Source organism: Vidua macroura, chromosome 2 (genome assembly GCF_024509145.1).
Source record: "Vidua macroura isolate BioBank_ID:100142 chromosome 2, ASM2450914v1, whole genome shotgun sequence".
Classification (NCBI taxonomy): domain Eukaryota; kingdom Metazoa; phylum Chordata; class Aves; order Passeriformes; family Viduidae; genus Vidua; species Vidua macroura.
Window position 1 is genome coordinate 86241083 of NC_071572.1, and position 22223 is coordinate 86263305.

Below are 22223 nucleotides of genomic sequence, written 5' to 3' on the forward strand. Positions count from 1 at the left end.
CCAGAATTAGAGATCTTGACGTTAGCAAGAATTACAAACAGGAAAGCAAACTGAAGATGCAGAGAGAAGAAAAATCTGAAAGCTGATGTGTGCATATTGGAGATAAATCTGTTGTCTTTTTGGATAATAGGAAAAGAAGAACTCAGGAAAGATATGATAAGGTCAAGTCAAAAGATTGTTCAAATATAAAAATGGGAAAGATGTAGTTTTGCGTGAGATTGAAATCTTTAGGTTATCTGTTTTAAGAAATTCCATCTCTTGAGGCACTTAGGTATCTTGCTGCAAATTACATTTCTTCAAGGAAGTTGATGGACATCTGTTCCAGGCATGATTTTTGTGAATGAGTTATTCTATGAGTGTTAGTTAGCTACATCCTTTATAGGAAGTCATCAGTGTGTGAAAAGTGAGGGTTTTTTTGTCTTTCTTAACTTAGTTGCTACATGTAACCAACTAAAATAGTTTGGGCCATATGTATGCAGAGAAGCAGCACAGTGCTCTATTAGATGGCATTTGTTGGTTAATCTGTGAAATAGGATTGCATCTTCAGTAGTGGAAAGGAAACAAGCCTGTTATTTGTAAATATGCCACATGTATATAAAAAGTCATTGTGACTTCTGATTTTTTGCATTATGTTTCTAACCATTTTTCCCTAAAGCAAAACAGAACAGGAAAAAAAAAAAAAAACATAGTTTCTCCTGTCTTGATTTAAAACAAACAAACAAAAAGGTAGTAATAATGGTATGCTGTTCTTCTTAGGAACATATCCTATACATTTCCTACTGAGGTAAAGTTACACATTTTATTTTCAAATGTATAACTTTACCTCAGTAGTAAATGTATAGGATGTGTCAACAGTGGCTGTTTCATATACAATTGCAAATGATGCAACAGATGGGATAATTGTATCTTCAGATACTTTTATTTTCTGAATCTTGCTTGAATTATGCTTGACAGCACTGCATACTTTAGCCTCTTCTGCTTATGCATAGAACTTAGATAATTAGCTTTGGAACAGACTATTTGTCTTTATCCTCTTTTGTCTTGATTCTTATGTGACAGTTTTGAATTGAGTTTCCCGGTGAAAGTTTGTAGACCTAGTGCAATTCCATTGTCTCTTAAGGTAAGGCTGTAGTGCCATGTTAAATGTTGGTAAGAAAATGGACACTTGAGTTCATAACTCTCAGGGGACAGGCGGGTAGAAAGGAATATGCCAATACCTAAAACAAGTTCTAGCTCTTCTCCTAGGTCCTTGCTCACTTCAGTTGCAGATTGTGCCTATGTAGCCAGTCATACTACAAAATTCTGTTGTGCGTACAGTCAACACTATGATCTGTTGTGAAACTCAAGTTTCTAAGTATCTGTGTGACAATAATGTTAATTTCTTTCTTGATCTGCAAAAACCACCCCATTTTAAATAGTGTCTTTTTATACTAATTCAACAGGATAAAGGTGTAGTTTAAGTAAATATTGTAGAATTTGATATAAGTTTTGGAAGTTTTAGAACCACAGTGACTGAAGGAAAAAAGTTCAGTTTTCACAGAGAAAGATTAGGAAAGGTCTTGGAGATCAGTGTTTGTATTAGGTGCAGGTGATTTCTGTTGCAACCTAGTTCCTAGGTTGTCCATGCATAATCAGTTGGTAGATAGATACAGATGCCCTCTTACATGCATTGACCTGTTGATAAAATACTTTGTTTACATCTGTTTTAAAATTAAGTGTTAGGAATTGTAGAGTCTTGCAAGATTGACTTCTTATCCCAGCATAGTTGAATCTCTACTACATTGTTGCTTTTGTTACTCTTCCAGTTGCATTCTGTCTGCCAGCAGCAAGCACTGCTTTGCATTCCAGACTCCATGGCATATGAGAAAGTTAAAAAAAACTCACAAGAAGTGGAGACATGCACCAAAGAGACATGCACATAGGCTTTTAAAATTACATGTTATTTATATGAAATTACACCATTATATAAATATTAGTTACAGAGTAACTATATAACTATATAAATATAGTTACAGAGGTATGGCTTACCAGTAGTTCTGGAAAGCTGGCTTACATTTGGAAATTAGAATTTAATTTTTTGGTAACTTTGTCCTCAAAAGTACCACAGTGCAGATTGAATTCCCTACCTAGAAGGGTTGTGTCTCCCTGTCCAAATTACTTCATAGAATTCTAAACTTACATTTGTGATAGTGTTCAATTGCCATAGGAGGCACCAAACAGAACTAGTAGGGGGACCATGTCACAGGGATATTGTTTGTGCTAAATATTAACAAAAGTTGGAGGAGAGACTGGAGAAGTATTTGAAAGAGAGGTAATTTGGCACATAGTAAGCAGACAGAAATTGGTCCAAGGAGTAACTGGTGATAGAATCACAGAATATCCTGATTTGGAAGGATAATCGAGTCCAATTCCTGGCCCTATGCAGGACATCCACAAGAGTCACACCATTGAGAGCATTGTCCAAACACTTCTTGAAATCTGACAGGACTGGGGCTATCCCTTGAGGAGCCTGTTCCAGTGCCCAACATACTTGGAGGCCAAGTGACTATTCATAGCCTCTATACCTTTTAGGTCTCTATATGTATTTGGTGCTTTATTTAAAAGTTTATAGAATGTGACAGTCGCTAAATGGGCTACTTTCAGCAACCAACAAGATCTGTCCATCACCCCAGGCTAGATGCCTGGACTAAATGGACTTTTGGTTAGACCCAGTATTGCTGCTTCTATACAACATGAGCTACAGTAATTATGGAAATTTTAGTGAGAAGGTCTGAATAGCTGCAATATAGGACTCAGCTTTTGTGACCTAGGTTATCTAACGCTGAAAATTCTGTTTCTGTTGAGCCTTTTGGGGGAAAATGGGCATGTAATTGCAAAGGAATTTTCCTAGATGCTCTGGGTGAATGTGTCTCCTATTCCTCAGCATAGGTTTAGTTCTTTCCTCTGGTAGTTGCCTCTAATACAGAGTTTGTCAAGTGGCCCTTTAGAAAATCAGACTGTCTTCTAGTTTCACAATTACTCACAAAACCAAACAGGAATTACAGAAGGCAGTAATTTCAGTTTTTGAACTGCCTTTTCAATATGTAACGATGACAGCAGAAACATGAGAGCAGTCTGTTGTCCAAGGAAGCAAGCTAGATTATTAATGCCAAAAGTTTCTAGAGATAAAAGCTCTGCTTCTGCAGTCATTTATAGCACTTAGCAAGGAAGGCTTGCTGCTGTGACAGCCAGGTGAGCAGATGGACCTTTTTGTCCTGTTCCACAGCTGTGCATTTTGTTTAGGAAGAGAACCTTGCCCAAGTTTGTCTCTAGTAGTAAGCTAGCACTCATCAGATCACTGAGTCTCATAAGTAGCATTATTCCACCAGGTGGATGGACTGATCAGCTCCTGGCAGCCTTCTTCAAAGGCATTTTGTTCTTTCTTGCTACAAAGGAATATGCTGGACCAGTACAGATTTCAGTGTTCAGCAGGACTGACACCCCAAGGCTGGTTTTGTTTTTCCCTAAAGCCAAAGAGGGTTTTTCTGGCTTTGCAGTTTGCAAAGAATTTCTTGCTGGGTTTCTCCAAGGCATGTATGGCTTAGCAGGACTCTGAGGAGAGTGGTAGTGAGAAGGTCTGCTTGCATGGCTAGCGTGTTGGCTCAGCAGTAAAGGAGTGGGTTTAGTTCTTCATTGACTTCTACAGTTGGATGATGGGGGGCATGCCTCTGTGCTCCTGTGCCCCAGCTTTGTAAAAAAGCATCTCACTGGTTAGCTGGCTGGTCTTTAGGTGTGGTAACAAAACACAGCGTTCTTTGCACTGGAGCTTTCATTTCTCCATCAAAGTCCTTTTGTACAGTGAGTATCTTAGGGTTTAAGCATCATTTGCAGTATTGTCACTCTTTCTTGCCTGTTCTGTTCACTAGCTTCTGATAAAAGCTGAGATACTCGTTATTTGTAGGCAAGATTTAGAGCGTTAGAGGTGGGAAGAAAATGTCTAGTGTTCACTGTTTTTCCTCACTTGAAATTCATCTGTAGCTCTAATGATGGAGTAGTGAAGTTGCTAGAGAAGGGCTTTGTTTCCTGAGCCAAAATGAAAGTTTAAATTAGAAATGTAGTTTGCAAGGGATCTTCAAAGACCACAGTAAGAAATTCTTGTCCTGATTATGCCTTGGGATATTACTGGAATGCAATTGAATTATTTTTGTACTCTTTTTGACATTTCTCCAAGAACATCTTTTGAGATTAAGCAAACAAATCTATCCTCCCCACCTCTCCTCCCAGCTTTAGACTGAATTCTTCAGCAGGAGCATGACTACAGGACAAAGTTACAGTCAAGAGCTAATGTAGTTCGAAGTTGGATATGGTAGACATTTATCAGATACACACATATTTTTGGGTATACCTGAATCTCATGTGTGAAATAATGATGTTTGTTTATACCTAGTGTATCTTACATTATACAGAATAATCAGTTAGTCCATGTCTAACAGCCAGATGGCTTCTGCTATTGTATTACTGTATTACACTGAGGAAGAGTAGAAGAACTTGATGGCTTGTTGCTACAGCAGGTTTGTTCTAATTTCTTTTCCATTCTTAACATGTATAGTGAATCTTTTGTTGTATGATTTGAAGATTGTAATTAAATCTAAAATACAGGGAAGATCTTCCGTATCTAATTTAGATATTTTTAGAAGTCCGTGTCAATGTGAGTATAAAAATTCAAAACCATGTGTTTTTAAAGCACCTTCTAAATAAGACAAGATAAATATAATTTTTTAAAATAGTTTTCAGTCTAAGCAAAATATGGGTGAATGTACGTGGTCATATAGAGATGGGAATGAGGGGTTTAAGAACTATATAGGAATGAAAGCTGCTGATGGGAGCATATGGGAACCACTCCTCAGGCTCTGTGTTCAGACATCAGCTGTGGACTCCACAACATCATTATGTACCTCCCTTTGACCATTTTCTAGAAGTAGTTTTTCCTGTGTGTGCCTTTCTGCTTGTAGAGGCGTTGCACTGCTGTTCATAGCCCTGTGTCTTTGTGACTGCTCATGGTGTTTTCTTGCCTTTGCTTTGTCATTGCTTGTTTGCCTGCCTTGTTCTTCAGGTTTGCATTTTTGTCTGCTTAAGCCTTGAATGCTTTCAAAAGTTTGAGTATGAAGTAAAGAGGAAATTAATTTTGTCACTTCTTTTTTTAATTGTTTGTGAAAGACAGGAATATTTCAGGATCTCCTCAGTGTTAGCTTGTTGCTGATCCTGTGTCTTAATCACTAGATGAATTTTTCTGTGAGAGGTAGAATCATGCTATGCTTCTTTTTCCTGGTGCACATGCTGGTTTCATTCTGGCAGGCTTGACTTATTGCTGGTTTTATACTAGAATGCTATAGCAAAATGATGTGTGAAAAGCATATGAAAGGATACAAAAAAGTTGGAAAATTGAAGTCCAAATCCTAAATAAAAATGATAGAAGTGTTTCCTGTTCCTTGGTTTCTCACACAGCACTTCTTTGCCCTTAATCCCAGAAATGAGCTTGAAACTCTTCTGTTTCATGTATTGTTATATATGTAGAATGTTAAAATATTTTTTAGATCAATTTCAGCTGGAGCAAACAAGAGCCCACCATGAACTCCTTCCTTCTATATTGCAGGCCCACTCCCCGATGGATGGGAACAAGCTATGACCCAGGATGGAGAAATTTACTACATAAACCATAAGAACAAGACCACTTCTTGGCTAGACCCAAGGCTTGACCCACGCTTTGGTAAAAGTTCATCTCAATTCAGAATTCTTGATTTGCTTCAGTTCACTCAGCTTTAATTTTGCAGGCATATTTTGAAAGCTTTTTATGTACGATTAAAATATATTTTGAGTTGTAGAGGCCTTATTTAAATCTATTTTTTAAGATAAAAACTATTAGCTTATATCCTTCAGGACTGTATGTTACCCAAGTTTCTAATGCTACGGGTTGGTATTTTGCCACATGATCCATACAGTTCCCCAAAGTGGTGACATTCAGAAATTACTTATTAAGACAGTTTCAGTCAAGCTCACTTGTCCCTTTAAATTAGCAAAACATTACCACAGAAGAATCTTTTAATTCCTAAACAAATATTTACTTTCCTTTGTGCTATCTTAAGAGGGCATTGTCAAATAATAGTTCATGCTGTTTAAATACACTTGAAACATATACCAGCTTATAATTCCAGCTTGTCACAGTGATTATCATGACAAAACTTTCTGTATTAAACAGTATGATGAGGAATCATTAGTTTTTTGCTCCTATTTTAATAACCTTTTTGTGGGGTAAAGACTGTGTAATATTGCAAATAGAAATAGTAACCTAACAATCACAAAGTCAAGATGGAGAAATTCAACAAAACAGAACTTTTATGTAATTTTTTTCAATTATATTTTTGATCTGTATGAAGAGCAGAACTGCAAACTTTTCAATAAAATATTGGCACTGATAACTATGAATAGAAACCACATGTAATGTGAAGACTAAACTACTTTCATAGATTATCCAAGTGATGTATTTAGTATGGCATTAAAATTTCTATTTTTTTGTAAAGCCATGACCTGTGGGTGTCAGCCTTATTAGCTTGCCCTTGATTTGTTTTCCCAATAACTTACTATTTTCAACTCCTTTGGATTTTAGTTATTTTTCCAGAGCCATGGAAAAACAGTAGGAGTAAAAAAAAAAAAAAAAAAAAAAAAAAAAAAGAAGAGATCATTGTGGTTTTCAGGCTTTACTTTTGGACTCAGTGCAGCTAAATGAAAACAGTGTGCAGATCACTGAGTAGGTCAGGCTGAGGGGATGCAAAACCTTTGAAGCTTTACAGGGGTTGACCTAACAACAACTGTGGGCCCCTTTTGGGAGAGGCATTAACTCCATGAATGCCATATAAATACAGAGCTACAAAACTCTGCAGTCACTGTTCTGTTTTGTTTTTCCAAAATGTCTGTTAGAAATTCTGCATTTTTGGTTTGTAGGCTTGACTGCTTACTTAAAACATCCATTTACTCTTACAGAGAACACCAGGTTGTCACACTTTGTTTATAAACTGCTCACCAGTTTGTAGACAGGTTGAGCCACTATGCAACTTGAGCCCAAAGGTGGGGTGCCACCTTTGGCAAATGTCCATGCTGGTTTTAACACCAGCCAGAGCTACAGACCTGTTTGCACGTTGCAAGAGTGTGTGGGTAATTTGCAACTTCACAATTACTTAGTATGTGAGTAAGGCTGAAAAGGAAGCAGTCATTTTGAAAATCAGTGTTGCCTTTTGCAATTATATTTACTCAGGTAATCTTGCAGGGTATCTTTTTCTTTAAATGCATTACTTTATCATTTGCAAAGATGAACTGGAATTAAAAAGGAGTGTGGAAAATGCCTTAATGGACCGAGGTTGTGAGTGAGATGAATCTTGCTTCTCACAACTATTTTGTATTCCTGTAAATAGAGTGATCCAACTGTAAGGGCAAAAGCTGCTTGTCTTGTGCATACTGAAACTCTATCAAATGTTAAGGCTGTGCAGTTAAACTGAAAGAAGTTAAAAATGTCCAAAAGACTGATTAAGGGTTTCTTGCTGCATAGCTTCCCTTTTTGGGCCCACTGTGTATGTGTATCCCAGACAGGCTTGAGTACATGCCAAGGCTCTTTATTTTGTGGTCGGACTTTTAATCTGTTCCAGACTTTTTCAGTCAAAGAGCTCAAGTGTAACTGAAAGGGGCAGGAAAGGAAAAAAAAAGCATGTGGGCTCTTCTGATCTAGAGTGACGGCAAATAGAGACAAGCTGCTAGCTGCTGTTGAGGTTGAAGGAGTTTTCCTTGAAAACCTAAGCTGTACACATTGTATTGTGGTTTATGTTTTTATCATTTGAGCCAAGAAAATACAAAATTCTGTTCCTGTTGCTTTCTTACTTGTGGCCTCCTTAAGTCACTCCAGTCAAGAAGGAAAAAAAAAATCTCTTTGACAGTTAAATTACTGAGCCTTGCATTTATTTACTATGTGGAGATCCTTGACAAATATGTGCTGTGACCTTAAATAGCATGTGAATGACTCAGAAGTTTACCTTTCTGTGCTTAATATAGGTTGAAACTTCTGTTGGTATTTTTCCCCTGAGGATATGACCATACCCTTTTTTATCACTGTGCTATAATATAAGGGCTTGGTTTTCAGTATTTGTGACTACTAATACTTCCAGAAGCAGGATAAATTCATCTTTGTCTTATTGAAGCTCTTGGTTATTACAGTGATGCTAATGGTGATTGAAAATGAAGGAGGAATTAATGTCTCTCTCTGCCACTTTCACTTATCTTAAGAACCATTGAAGAAAACAAAGCTATTGAATGGTATGTGCAAACATACTCCTCTGTTCCAGTATTCAGAAGCAGAAGGTATGAAGCATTTTTGCCCTTATTGCTTCTGAATTCCCAGCTTCCAGGGAGACAGCCTTTATGTCTGTATGTTCCTCATCAGATGGAAGCTTTGCATTCATCTTTATTTTCTCTAGTAGATGTGGATATAGCTCTTTTTTAATTAGTGCTTGGAATTTTCTATTATTATAGCTAGAAAAGAGCAAGTGGAAGGAAAATCAGTTGGAAAAATTATTTTAGGTGGACTGACTTGGTGTGGAGCATTTTGGTATAGCATTCATGCTTTTAAACAGAAAATAAAGGAATATAATTAGTATGTATTCTTTCTTGGAGCAGGCTTTTAGAAATAATGCGTCAGAAAAGAGCCTCTGTCAGAACTGCTGTGGGGTATGCTGGGTCTAAAACCTGAGTGCTCCAAGTTGAAGATAAGAACTTCGTTCCAAGTTAACATCTTTGAAATGGGTTAGAGGTCTTCAGCTACACCACTTAAGTGTCAGTGAACTCTTGTGGCTCAGACTTTCATCCTCCAAGTCTACAAATATGACTTTAAAGCAATTCACAAACTTTAATATCTAGGAAAGAACTAAGTATGAAATGAGGGTCTTCTTATGCCAAGCACAGGCAGACATAAAGATGGCATGGGATCAAAGGAGTGGGGATGGGAGAGGGTTGGTCCTTAAGCCTGTGTCAGCAGGATTCTTGTCTAGTGGAGCATCTGGTAAAAGCATGCTGTCCTACCTTCTCAGTGCCTTTGCAGACATCGTAGTAAGAGGCTTCAAATTGCCTTGTTTTTTTATTTTATTTAGACAAGGGTTTTTTCCCTTGATGGAATTGGACTGTCAGGTTGAACTTGTCTTTTGGGCCATTTTGTCTTTTCTGCTATTGTTCATTGGTCATTCTTCACAGATCCTACTGGATTTTAAAGCCTTTCAGATAACATAATGTGTTTTCTTGATACTTAAAGAACGTCTGGATAGGAAGCAGGTCAGCTATGCATTCTGAGTGGCTGAAGTTGGTGAAGTAGAAGAACATCTGCTTTTCCTATAAAATCAAATTTCCTAGAACCAGTTGAAGTTTAAAATTTTTCAGCTTTTTTGCTGTAAGTTTCCAATAATTGGCTTTTGTATCAAATACCATTAAAGGGATTTTAACTCTTATTTAAGTTTGCCAATGGTAGGACTTGGTTTTGAAACACAACCTTAAATAATTTGCCCTTTGAGGGTGCTTAATATATTAAATTCAAAGATGAAGTTGAAGTGGGAAAATACTGGAAACTGGCAGTTGATTTCTGATGTCTCTGCTGGTTTAAGTTTGGTGTGGAGACCTTACTACTCCAGTAGAGTAGTCAGACAAGTGTCTGTAGGGATTGGCGTAAAACAAGATATTGTTTGAGTTTCCTTGTTATTTTATTCTAAACTTGGGTATTAAAGGCTTGTAACTTATATACCAGTGTTGCACACTCCCAGTCTCTTTCCTTCTGTGCTTCCAATTCTTGGAGCTGCGATAATGGGGTATGAAGCAAAATATGTGACCTCAGGTTGAAATCACTGCCATGACTTTATCACTTCCACTTAGAGATAATGTTAATGTTCTTTGAAGTTCTGCATGAATTTTGGATGAGGGGGAAGGTAAGGCAAGACAGGGTTTAATATCTTTATGAAAAGTGCCATAGGGGCTCTGTGTACAGTAGCTGCTTGACTGCATAATTAGAAAGTGAAATAAAACTAATGATGACAACAGTATGATTATAGGGAATGTATACCAGGTTTTCTGCTTCCTTTTTTTTTTTTTTAGTATAAAAACATTGTGCCTTTGAAAAAGTGAAAAGAGCTTGTTCAGAAACACTGTAGTAAAATGTACATTTCATTGAAACATATATTTATCATTTCTGTTTAAAGAAAAAGCAAGCAAACACAGAACAAGCTTGAAATTCAATTAAAGCTTAAGCTTCGGAGCATCTGCTAATTTTTAAGTGTCAGAAATTTGCTTTCTTATTCCTTACCTGTCTAGCACTTTGTTTAATATATATTTCTTCAAATTAGTTTGTAGGAGCCTTTCAAGGTGCAGATTTTTGCACAAGATAGAACTGGAGCTCTAGATTGGAAAACTGGGGTTTGGCCTTTGTCTAGTCAAAACAAAAAGAAGCCCAGACTTTGTGTCTGATCATAATAGCATTTAAGGCTTCTTAAGTTCCAGATCTGCCTTCAGTTTTTGCACAAAAAGCAGAGCGTGAGCCACAAGTAGCTTTGGTCTGCAAATGCAATGGCATATCCTCTTTACGTATGCCATAAAGCAAAGGAGGATTTGATTCATCTAAAAAGGTCTAGTGATATTAGATTTTTCACTTACCTGTCTCTGTTTTTGCAGAAGAACAGTTTCAGGAGATCACTTAGGATGGGGTAAAGACTTCTGTATTTTGGTATGTGTGTCAGAGATGTTTACAGATGAAGCAGCATCAGTTTTCAGTGAACCAGTGACTTCTGTCAAAGCCTGTTGTGAATCGGCAGAGGCAGATGAAATTTCGCTGGTAAGCAGCATCCCTTTGTAAAAGGCAGGTGCTGCCTTATGGTAATGACAATAAATAATTATTTGTTGTCTATGATTATATCAAAAAGTGAAATCTGGGTTTGTTTGAAAGCAGGATGTATTTATATCTCTTAACTGAAGTTCACTGAAGAAATCACTAAATCTGTCCACAAGTATTGTGTCAGGATGTAGTTACCTACTTCAGGTAGAATATTTCTAGACTACGAAAGAGAGAGAAACCTACACTTTTCTTAAGAATTTATCAGGACGGTAGGTTTATGTAAGTTTATACCTGTTTGGGGGTTTGTTCTGTTTTCAGAGTAATTTAATCCTGTTCAGGAAAGGAGATTTATTGCTAATGATTTCTGGGTGCCCGTAAAAATAATGCATGCTTGCAACCTTGTGCTAAGCAGCTGTGATAATGAAAGGAAACTGCACTCCTAACAGGGACACTTTTTCCACCATATCCTTCTAATACAGCAGTTTGTACTTTCCTGTTAATGAGCATACTGTGTTAAAAGTTGAAGGTGGATCATTTTGAACATGATTGATTATCTGTAATCTAAATATATATACACACAGTAATTATATAGTCTATATCTAATAATATATGATCTTAAATTCAAAGACATCAGGTTTTTTGTCTTTGAATTAAATTGTGTTGAAACATGATGGTAGTTTCTTATATATAGAAGTGTTTCTTGACAGTATACTGTTGATTTTTTTTGTAGTAGTAGTTTTTACTGTATTTTGTAATTTCTGTTTAATCATTTCTAATGGGCTTATGACAAATTAAAAAAAATGAAGACATGCAGATGCATATTTAGAGGGTTTGTTCCACTCAAATAAATTAAAGAAAACCTGCATTTTAAAAAGTTATCACATTATTTTATAAGAAATTGTAAAGAAGCTTGTCTTTTGGTTAGTTAACCCAGGAAGTATTATGTGGTGATTAAACAGTGAAACTGTTCACAGCTAATAGCCTTATGTAGACTCTTGAGTGATTAAACTTTGGTCTAACATGTGGACTAGCTTTCATTAAATATATTTTGCCAGAGAGTCAGTGGACAGACATATGAGGCCTTGGTTAGCTCAGATTCCTGCACTTGCTGTAGTCTTCAGTGTTTCATACATAGAATTTAAATTTAAACAACATTAGTTCACATTTCTTCTCATAATCTGTCCAGTGCACTGTGTCTAACATAGTTCTGTAGTGCTAATACTTACAGTGTCAGTTGCGTTCTGTAAGTCAAGTAATTTAAAACTTGTTTAGCCTTCCAAAATTAAAATTGATTTTTTTTTTTTAAGTGAAAAAGAGGTATGTAGAGAGTTAAAAGAGAGTTTTAATAAGAGCCCATTATTGAAGAGTTTTGTTTTATATGTGGGCACTGAAATTTCTAAAAGCTACTTACTTAACTTACTTTACTGCTGAATGTAATTTATATTTACTTTTCTGGCTGGCCAGAATATTTTAATTCTTCTGAAACTGACATACACTGAGTGAAAGTGCTTTACAAATACTGCTGTTTACTGCTGTGGGGGGAAAAGAATTAACGCAGCTTTTTACTCCAGTTTAGTTACCAGTGATTCAAGAGTCTGTCTGTACATGCTGTAGTGTCTCAATGGTGCTCAAGTCAGTCTGGCTATTGCACATCTACATTTGACAATACAGAAAGACTTCAAAAACAATGGCAGATTTAAATTTATATTGTTTTAACCAGCACATGCAATAATGGTACTAAAACAAAAAGAAAAATACTAATTTAATTTGAATGAAACTAGTTGATAAATGCAGAGTAACTAGTCTGTAGTTTGGACATGATTTTGTAATAGTATTTTCATTGGATATCTCTTGCTTTAACCAAAAGTTCAGCTCAGGAGTCTGTGGATATTTCTGTCTGCCTAAGACACTAAGATTTGTTTGTACACTTAAAGCAGCAACTGTGAGTGGGATTTCCTTAGAGTAACGTAGCAATACATTATATAGAATACAATCCAGAAATATGACTGGTTAAACAACAAATTGTTTAACCAGTCATGTTTCAGTCATTGTCCTGATTAAAGAACAAATTGTTGTACCAAGCCTTTCTTAAAAAGCTCCTTAGAACATATTTTTATTACTTCTGAGGCTCCTTCAAATCCTACTGGTATTTCTTTTTTTTCTTCACAGCTCTTTTAAATGTAATCAAAGAAGACTTTTACCTTTGTTGAAGTGTTGCAAACTAGCACCAGGTAAAAGCCTGACTATAGCCAAAAATTGTGCACAATAGTTGTCTAGTTTCAAAATGGAGCTGAAGGGGACAAGTTCTTTAGTGCCCCAAATGAAAACATTGATTCTTATTAGTAAGGACAGTCAGCTATAGGATGCTCACATCCTGAGCTTTTTTGTTGTTGTTTGTGCAACTAAATAATGTCTTCGAATTGGCTGATTAAAATTAGGTTTAGCTTTGAAGGGTGAAATCATAAGTAGGAAAGAAACAACATCAAACATTCAGCTGTGTCTGCTAATCATTAAGGGTGCATTCTCTGCATGTAATTCTGCATAGGGGAGAGGTACTGTCACTGGCCTGGGACTTGGGATTTTCAACTGACAGAAAATCTTGGGAGAGAAGTTAGCCTTTTATGCTTGAGTTGTTAAAAATGTGTTGGTCTTTTCTCTCTAGCACCAATTTTTTCTGGTAATTTTTTCTCTCTCTTGATTTTGTTTTTTGGGTTTTGGTTGGTTTTTTTTTTTTTCCCATGTATGTCAACAGTAGTCTAAACTTTTTTCAGGAATTGTCAGGTATTGTCTGGTAATAGTACAGAAGAGGCATTTCTGCTGTTGACAGTAGAACATTTAATGTGTCACATTAAAAGATGAGTAATTTTGTCAAAAACATATTGCAGCAATTGCAATTGACTGTATTCTGCAGATTGTGAAGCCATATTTTAGGACAAGATCTTTTTATTGTCTTAAGTTGTCCATGTTTTTTAACTTGTCTGCCCCTCCTCCTCCCTCAAATCCCCCTCTTCTAGAAACAAAGGCTTGTTTGTTCCTGCTCTGCCTGTGAGGTCTTTGCAGCCTCTGCTGTGTGGGTGCAGAGCCCCTTATTTAAATGCTTTCCATAGCTATGGAAGGTAAGGAACAGGATGCATTATAAACTGGTAAGTCCTAGCTAACAGATAAAATGAAGCTCTTCAACTTTGAATTTGAAGTACTTGAAAAGAACTGTGCATGTCAGGATGATTACAAATACATGAGGTGTAGAAAAAATAAAGTCTGCTGTCTGAGATCACATTAATAAGCATATTCTTTAGAGTGCAGATTTCTACAGTTGTGTCCTGGTAAGTAATGGGGAATTGGAATGTAAAAAGAAAAAAAGCTCACCAACAAAACAAGCAAGCAAAAGTACCTCAACCCCAAATCAACAACAAAAAGCTTTAAAACCCGCTGTTTTTTCCTGTCACTTGAAACAAGATATGTTTCCCCCCCCCCCCCCCCCTCTTTTTATTAAATACTGTGTTGGAAATTATAGGTAATTACATTCTGCTTTGAGTTTCCCTTGAAGATAGCACACTTGTGTAATCACCAAGGTGTATGAAAATCATTGATACTATTGTTGTGGTTTTTTCACTGGTTCTTCACTTGGATATGTTAAGTCAGTAAAATTCAGTTAGCATCATCTTCTTCTAATATCCTAACTTTTGGTTTAATTTCACAGTTAAAAAGAGTTCGCTTATCTAAAAACATCTCCACAATCTGTTCTGAGGACACTTGAAAATCTTATCAATTTGAAGTCTTTTGCACTTTCATTCTTGAAATAATAAAATGCTCAAAAACATCCTTTCAATAATAATAATAATAATAATAATAATAATAATAGTAATAACAACAATTTAGAAAGTGGAATTTTAGATTCAGTTTCCACATAGTTACCAAATCATATCATTAAGTGATCCCCTAATATTTATTGATGAATTTTAAGTATACACCAAAGTCTTAATATCTTATGATATTCCTGTTTTAGATGTGCTTTTAATTAGAAATATTACTTTCAAAATGGACATTAGGAGACGTTTTGGGGATCTAGGATAAGGGAATAAAATGAAAAACATCAGAGAAACATGGTTTATTTCTTAAAGTTAAAATTGCAAAATCAGTAGGTGAGAAGAATGGAGCAAACAGTGGTCAGAGAGAACAGGAATAATACAAGCAGCTGTCAGAAAGACACACATATATAAAATAAAAAGAGCAGAAAGTGGTATGAGCAGGAAATACAAAGCTGCCTATTTGTGGAAAAGAGAGACTTGTATGGTGCACGCAGAAAAAACAAATCCATAACATGTTGAAGGAATGTTAGTGATAATGTGCTGAAGTGTTTACCTAAGGTTAGACACTGTTAAATTTTTATGAGGTTATCTGTAACATGACTTGACTGAAAACTGCCTTGAAGTAGGACTCTGAAACCATGATTATATAATTGGAGACTAGACTATAAAGGGAGCCTTTTTAACAAAAAAAAAATTTACATTTTCAGCTTTGGGTACTTAAATTCTACAAGCTAGTTTGCTTTTAACTTAGATGTGCTCATTTCAGGTGATTGTAATTTTCGAATTTTTCTCCCTCTTGACTTTACACTGTAATTGACCTTCAGTCTTGTTTAATTGTAGGGTTTGGATCCTGGAACTTCTGAGGATAGGGTTGCAGAATTAACTAACAGCAGGAGAAGGCTGTTTTCTGTTGTCCCCTATTAACGTCATTGCTGCTTATAAGGTGAAAGAGAGTAAGATATATAGAGCAAAAGGCGTGGTCCTGGTTCAAGATTTGAAAAGAGAGAAAGGAGGAGATTTATTCCCCACTCTAGTAGTGTCTTGTCTAGTTTGTCTAAAACTGCTAGATGGGCTGCCTTGCTTTTTGCATTGCTTTCTCTAGCTTCAACTTTGCTTCAGCTTTGATAAATGAAGGTTGAGTAATTGCTGTCAAGCTTCCAGCAGATATTGCCCAGTGGAGCTCCTGGTGCTTGTAGTTAAATGTTCACTGCCCACATCCTTACAGGACAGCTGTTGATGCTGTTAGAACTTTTGCTTAACAGTTTCTAGGTGGTGTCTTGGGGCTAGTCTTCCTGTCACTGGCCCAGAGACCACCACAGCTCGCATGGCAAAGCTGGTTAATTGGCTCACTCTGGTCATCTTCTGTCCTGAAGTTCAGTTCTGATGGTGAAGTGGCGCTGGATGTCCCATAACATCAACTGCTTGATTTTAGGCTTTGATCCACAGGAATGTCATCTTCCCACTGTTTGTTTTTTTCATGCTGAGTCAGGATGAGACTTGTATGTTGGAACTGAACTGCAGCTCTAGTTGTTTCTACTTGGTACTGGGATCCAGTTTCTATTCCTACTTCACAGGTTCACTTACCTTACAGGAAGTTTTATAATATTAGCAATTATATGTATGAAGCTCTTTAACAAGTAACTGCATGAAATATTGTTTCAAATTACTGTAAGCTATTTTACAGCATTTTATGTTGGCTGGACTCATGAAAATATGACCCTTCTGCCCATTAGACTGTGGAGCCTGTGCTGGACCAGTGGATTAGTTGAAAGGGTAGACTGCAGAGTTGGGTCTCTAATTGGTTTAGTCTTATGTGATAAATATATGTTGGCTTTCTTGGAACAGAAGAACAACACTAATGTGCCTTAAATTGAACACTCAGAAGACTGTGGAGACTGAAGGGCTTTTCAGTGAAAAGATGATGCAGATTTTTTAATGAGAGAATTCTTCTTTCTTATGGTAGTTAGAAATGTTCAGGAATCCTCTATATGATGAAAACATTAATTCACACTAATTCTACAGATGTTTGTTTTTTTTTTTTCCCCACGTCACTTTGTCATCCTAAAAGAACATCTATTTTTTTTTTCCTTAGTTTCTGTAAACCATAATCTTCATTCCCAGGGAAAAAAAAAAAAAACTGCCATTCTCCCATCATTGCTCCCATCACAGAATGCGTACCAAATGCATTCTGCAGAATACTGTGCGTGTTAACAGATTCAGTCTGTTACAGACAACACGATAGAGATGGAAAGCTAATTCCAAGCTGAAAGCTCCTGAAAATAGTGCCTTTGCAAAACAGTCAGCCTTTCCCACCCTATTTTTGCTCTGGGAACTCTAGTGCCTCTGTTGACTTTAACCATATTGGTGTCATGTGAGGGAGAAATCAGGCCTCATGCATCAAATAGATGCATCCCAGTCATGTATTATTTTATAAAATAAAATTGTCTTAGGCCTTGCTTTTATAGGGGAAGGGAAGATGGGTTCTTATTGTGCATTATGCTTTCAAAGTTACATTTTTAGTGTCCGTTCCCCAGGAAAAATGCAATGTATAATTCTGAGGGGTAAAAGAAAATGAAGCACTAGCAAAGTGGTTTTTTATGTTGATGTCAGTATTTATGGCTGTATAATTTATTTGCCAATTCTGTACCAACTCTAATTTTGCCTACCAGGAAGCTCTAAATGAAGTCTCTAACACTAAAATAGTGATGTGACAAGGATGTGAATGCTGGTTGCATGACCTTGCACCACAATGAGTAGCCTTTAATTGTTTTCAGTAAAGGTGAAATGATCCATTTTGTCATTCTGTGTGTTCCCAAGTTAAATGAACCTAAGATTCCACATGAGTAAAACAAGTTATTTACTATTTGTGTCTGCAGTGAGAATAGTTTATTAGAAAGAAGAGAGATTTTTCTAATTCAGCTTGAAATATTTTATTACCACTTTCGAATTTTTCACCAGTTAGCATATTAAACTGTTTTCAGAAGCTTTTAGAACAAGTATGTAGTCTTAACTGTGAGACTGTTGCATTAATTTTACACACATCAATTGCTCACACATGAGCATACGACGCACACTCTGAACATCAGTGTAGCTGCATGTTTTGTACTGTCATGCCTTGTAATTTTGTAGATTTTTTTTAATGTATACCTTTCATGGATACTACTTTCCTTGTGTGTATTTGTTTGAATTTATTCTTTAAATGTTTATTGTTTTGGTTCTTTAGCCATGAATCAGCGAATCAGCCAAAGTGCTCCAGTCAAACAGCCACCTCCTCTAGCTCCTCAGAGTCCCCAGGGTGGTGTGATGGGAGGGAGTAGCTCCAATCAGCAACAACAGATGAGACTTCAGCAGCTACAGATGGAGAAAGAAAGGCTGAGACTGAAGCATCAAGAACTGCTTCGGCAGGTGAGGCCACAGGTTAGACACCTACTTCCGCTATTTCTTTTGTATGTTATGTTTTGGTTTTTTTAAGTTGTTGTTTCAGTGAGTCTTAAAGACCAGTGACTATACAAAAAGCTTTGAGATCTAAAAAAGTCTAAATTCTAAATTCATTCTCTTACTGATATCAGCTTGGTGGTGAAAGTATCTGATTTTTTAAAATGAAGAATTTTGCTTTCCTCCGTCATTCCTCCCTCTAACAAAACTCATAAAGAGCAGGCTTCACAAACTATAAGGATGACAGCATGGACTGTTGATGTGATTGGATATTCCTCCTAATAATATATTTGATATTCATTGAGTTCCAAGTCATGCAAAAAGTTATTTCCCACAGCTACTTTAGTTCTCCCTTTTAAGTGGAGGAAAGTCTTTAGTTTTAGAACCTGTTGCAGTCTGTAGGATTTTGAAGTATTTTCAAAGTTTATATAAGATACATTGAGGAGATGCTTTGTTGCCAAAATCTTACCTGTTTGATCATGGAGTGAGCATGAAACAACTGAATAACTTGTGCTGCATTTTGAACCTGTGGTTTTCTTATGCTGAAGAATTTCAAACTTCATAATAAGGCAGCAAACTATGCCTTTCAGTGTTTTCTACTATATGGATATGGCTGTAGCAAATATTAAAGTGTAGGGCTGGACTTTGCAATCTCTGGATTGGAGTTCAGGCTTGATCTCCTTTTGACTCTAAGCCTTCTGCTTCAATTGTTCAATCTGAGTGTTTTAATAGTTACTACTATCTGTGCTAGATACTTAAGATATTTCTTTGGGTTTTTGACACTGGCAGAAAAAGCACTAATCTTTTCTTTGAGGAAAACCTTCTAAAATCTTTCCCTTTTCACTTTGGGTGATGGGCTTTGTGTCAGAAGAGGATAACATCTTAATGTCTTCAAAGACAGCTTTTCTCTTTCTTCATCACCTGCAGTATTCTGTCCTGGAATCTGACTTCCATTATCCCCTTTGTAGTCAAGGACTGTTTTGTAGGAATCTTCAGCATCTCTTGGTGTAAGATGGGTCATCTTTACAGGCATTACTTTTTATAGTACTCTAGGTAAGAATACATTGCAAAGGTGGCATCAGGACTTTCTCTCTGCTTAAGCACCTGGGCTTTTGCTGTTCCTGCTTTGCAATTAATCCACAAACAGATATTTTTCCCTGTGCTAGCATGCTTCTAGGTAGGCCTTCTAATTGTCTTCTTGCCTCAGTTGTCATTGAGAACCTGACTAACTTTGGAGCAGGTGACAACCGATTCTCTTCATGTTGTTCTCCTTAGTCATTAAGCTTATCTGTCAAATACGTATCCTTGGTAAATCTGTGAGTTTTGTTTCACTGTGTCATGATTTTCACAGTTCTTAACTCCCTTATCCTGTCTCATCTGGCCTGTTTTGGGGGCTTGATACTACAAGATGGTGTTTATAAGACAGCCTGCATAGGTAAACCATGCAGCTAAAGTAATTTTTATCCATCTTATTTTTACTCTTAGGCATTGCGGAATATCAATCCCAGCACAGCAAATTCTCCAAAACATCAGGTAGGCTCTTAACTGATGTTTCAGCATAATTAGAAAAATGAGAGCATTAAGTTAGGCTAGCAGGGAACTTTTTGCTACATGAAAACATTCTAAAAAAAAAAAAAAACAAACTAAAAAAAAAAAAAACCACAAAAAAAAAAAAAAAAAAAAAAAAAAAAAAAAAAAAAAAAAAAACAACCTCTGCCATGCACATTTTTTAATCACTTTTATGGTCACAGCCCTAACACTGTTTTTAGGAGTGCTGCATTGCCACAACTTTATATCAATATTTAAGAGCAAATGAGGAATTCATTGCACATTTTTTTTGCATTGAAAACAACCTTCTTGTTTAGCATTCTTGAGGATACTGCTGTTCCAGTCCTGATGTCATCAAGATGTTTGTTTGAAGCAAACTATCTAAGGTAGTAGTTGGTGACTTTTAAGTACTGTTCATATGAATGTTCTTATCAGTTTGTTAAAGCAGGTATGATCTTAGAGAGGATATCTATTATCACTTAATGAAAAGTCACTTGAAATGGTTATGATTTTTAAGCATGCATAGTATAACAGAATTACTTAATAGGTTAGACTAACAAAATAATTGCTATGGAGATATAATTTTTCCATTTTGACATTTAACTGGTTCTTGCACACATACATTTTCTGTATAGGAAACATCAGTTATGAAAAGCTCAGACCAAAATAAAATTGTTCAAAACACGAAGCATAATAAACAGCTTAATGTGGTCTTCTTTCAGTTGCTAAAGAAGTTGACCAGAGAATGAATCTCTGGAAGGGTGGATTTATGGATATATTCAGAGAACTTCATGCTTACTATTGTTAAAAGTTTTTCAATATACTGGTTCTTAGCACAATATTTGTGTTGGCTTGCACTGTACTTTGTTTTTTAAGACATACCTCTGTATGCACTAGGCAAAAAAAACAGAATAAAAGAAAGTATCCTCTGTTTGGAAGCGATAAGTACTGATGTACTGTTGCATTCTGAAGAGTACCACAAACCTTGTATGTTACTAGTTCTGAGATACAGGAACCTCAGACCTTAATGCTGACACCCCGGAAAAAATACTTTCTTGTTTGACAATACCAGAGCAGCTCTTAAACAGAAGCCTTTTAATTGAGATGTAGTAATTTGATTCATTAGCAAAGCATTAGCCACATAACGATCTTATCAATCGATATTAGATCCTATTCTGGAGAAGAAAAAAATGTCCTCAAGAATAATGGGTATACAAGAGAATAAACAAAGGAGAACTCCTCCACACCAGTTGAAAACACCTTATCTTCTAACATAATACGGTCATTCACAGGGGATATTTTTCTTACGGCATGCCAAAAGTATATTCTGTGTTTTCTTCTATGCCTGAAGCCCTGTCATTGTTCATTCTTCCACTAATTTCTTCCTGTTGGCAACTCAAAAAAATACAGGAGATGGAGAAGTTTGTTATCAGTTTTATACTTAACTCTGTAAGATGAGGTTTTTGGAACTTCTTGAAATTATGGCTTTAAATCCTAAAAAACAGTGAAAACTCAAATTAGATGAATTATCAAAACTGATAATTCATCAAATGTATATGTAGTGGTCACTCTGCTCTGTTTGGAGTGGAAACTGATTAAAGAATTCATACAAAAATCAGGATTCCATTTATATTTAACCTTGCTTCCTACCATACCTCCTGCCTGGGATCAGTTTTATTAGTCTGCACTTACTAATGAGTCAAGGAGTGTGTGAGTGATCTGTTGGGTAGAAGAAAGGGCAGTTGTGTCACCTTTAAAGTTCTGTAATACTAGACTATTCGTGTTGCACCATCTAAATGTACTTTTTGTGTTTTCATATCACATCAGTAATGTAATGAATAGCCACAGGTGGAAGAAAGTGTTTAGAGAACTGCTTCTGGGTTCTGTTTCTCTAAATGCTTCTTGAGGCCTAGTACTCTAGAGGCAAACGTAGTCTGTCTTCTCTGATGATGCTGCTATTGAAGTCCCAATCCGTACATCTGATCAGATCACAGCTGACCTAGTGAATCTGGAAAATGTATAGAAAGAATTAAAATTTCTTTGTTCAACTTTTTCTTTCAGACAGGTCTTTCTTTTTGAATAAAATTATAAGTTTGGAGGAATTACCTGCTTTCCTGACGATAAAGCTGTGCTTGGTGGCAGAGTAATTGCTTCTCTTGCTAAATTTTAGGTATTCTTTTAAGGAATAATAAAAATTAAATCTTCATATGTTCAGTGCTCTTAATTCTGGGAAGTCTAAGGCTGTTTTAGAGAGGGATTGCTAAGGTCTTTCATTTGTAAAGAAATTATGTAACACTGGCATTCTTGAAGCTTGCATCTAATGAAATCTCTTGTATAGATGGATTAAAAACATCTGAGAAATGTTCCTTAACTTTTAGCTGGATCTCTGAACTTTTCGTGTCACACAATCACTAGGTTAGAAGGGACTGGTGGAGGTCATCTAGTCCAACATCCTCATCCTTCTTGACATTTTTCCCCATGTAGCTTGGATCCAGTACCATGGTTGTATTGATATCTACGGTCAGGTTTTTTTGGTACTGGGT

At 36.3% G+C, this 22223-nt stretch overlaps 1 protein-coding gene across 8 annotated transcripts in view; it reads left to right on the plus strand.

The window, feature by feature from the left end:
- The window catches only part of YAP1 (Yes1 associated transcriptional regulator), an 88214-nt gene that overhangs the window by 51834 nt on the left and 14157 nt on the right, over positions 1-22223 (plus strand). The window contains exons 4-6 of one of the 8 annotated variants that reach the window (XM_053970639.1): positions 5633-5746; positions 17921-18114; positions 19618-19665. In XM_053970639.1, coding sequence (XP_053826614.1) covers positions 5633-5746; positions 17921-18114; positions 19618-19665 — 356 coding nt within the window. The remainder of the gene's footprint in view (positions 1-5632; positions 5747-17920; positions 18115-19617; positions 19666-22223) is intronic. The other 7 variants (XM_053970640.1, XM_053970641.1, XM_053970642.1 and 4 more) reach the window with 7 other exon arrangements.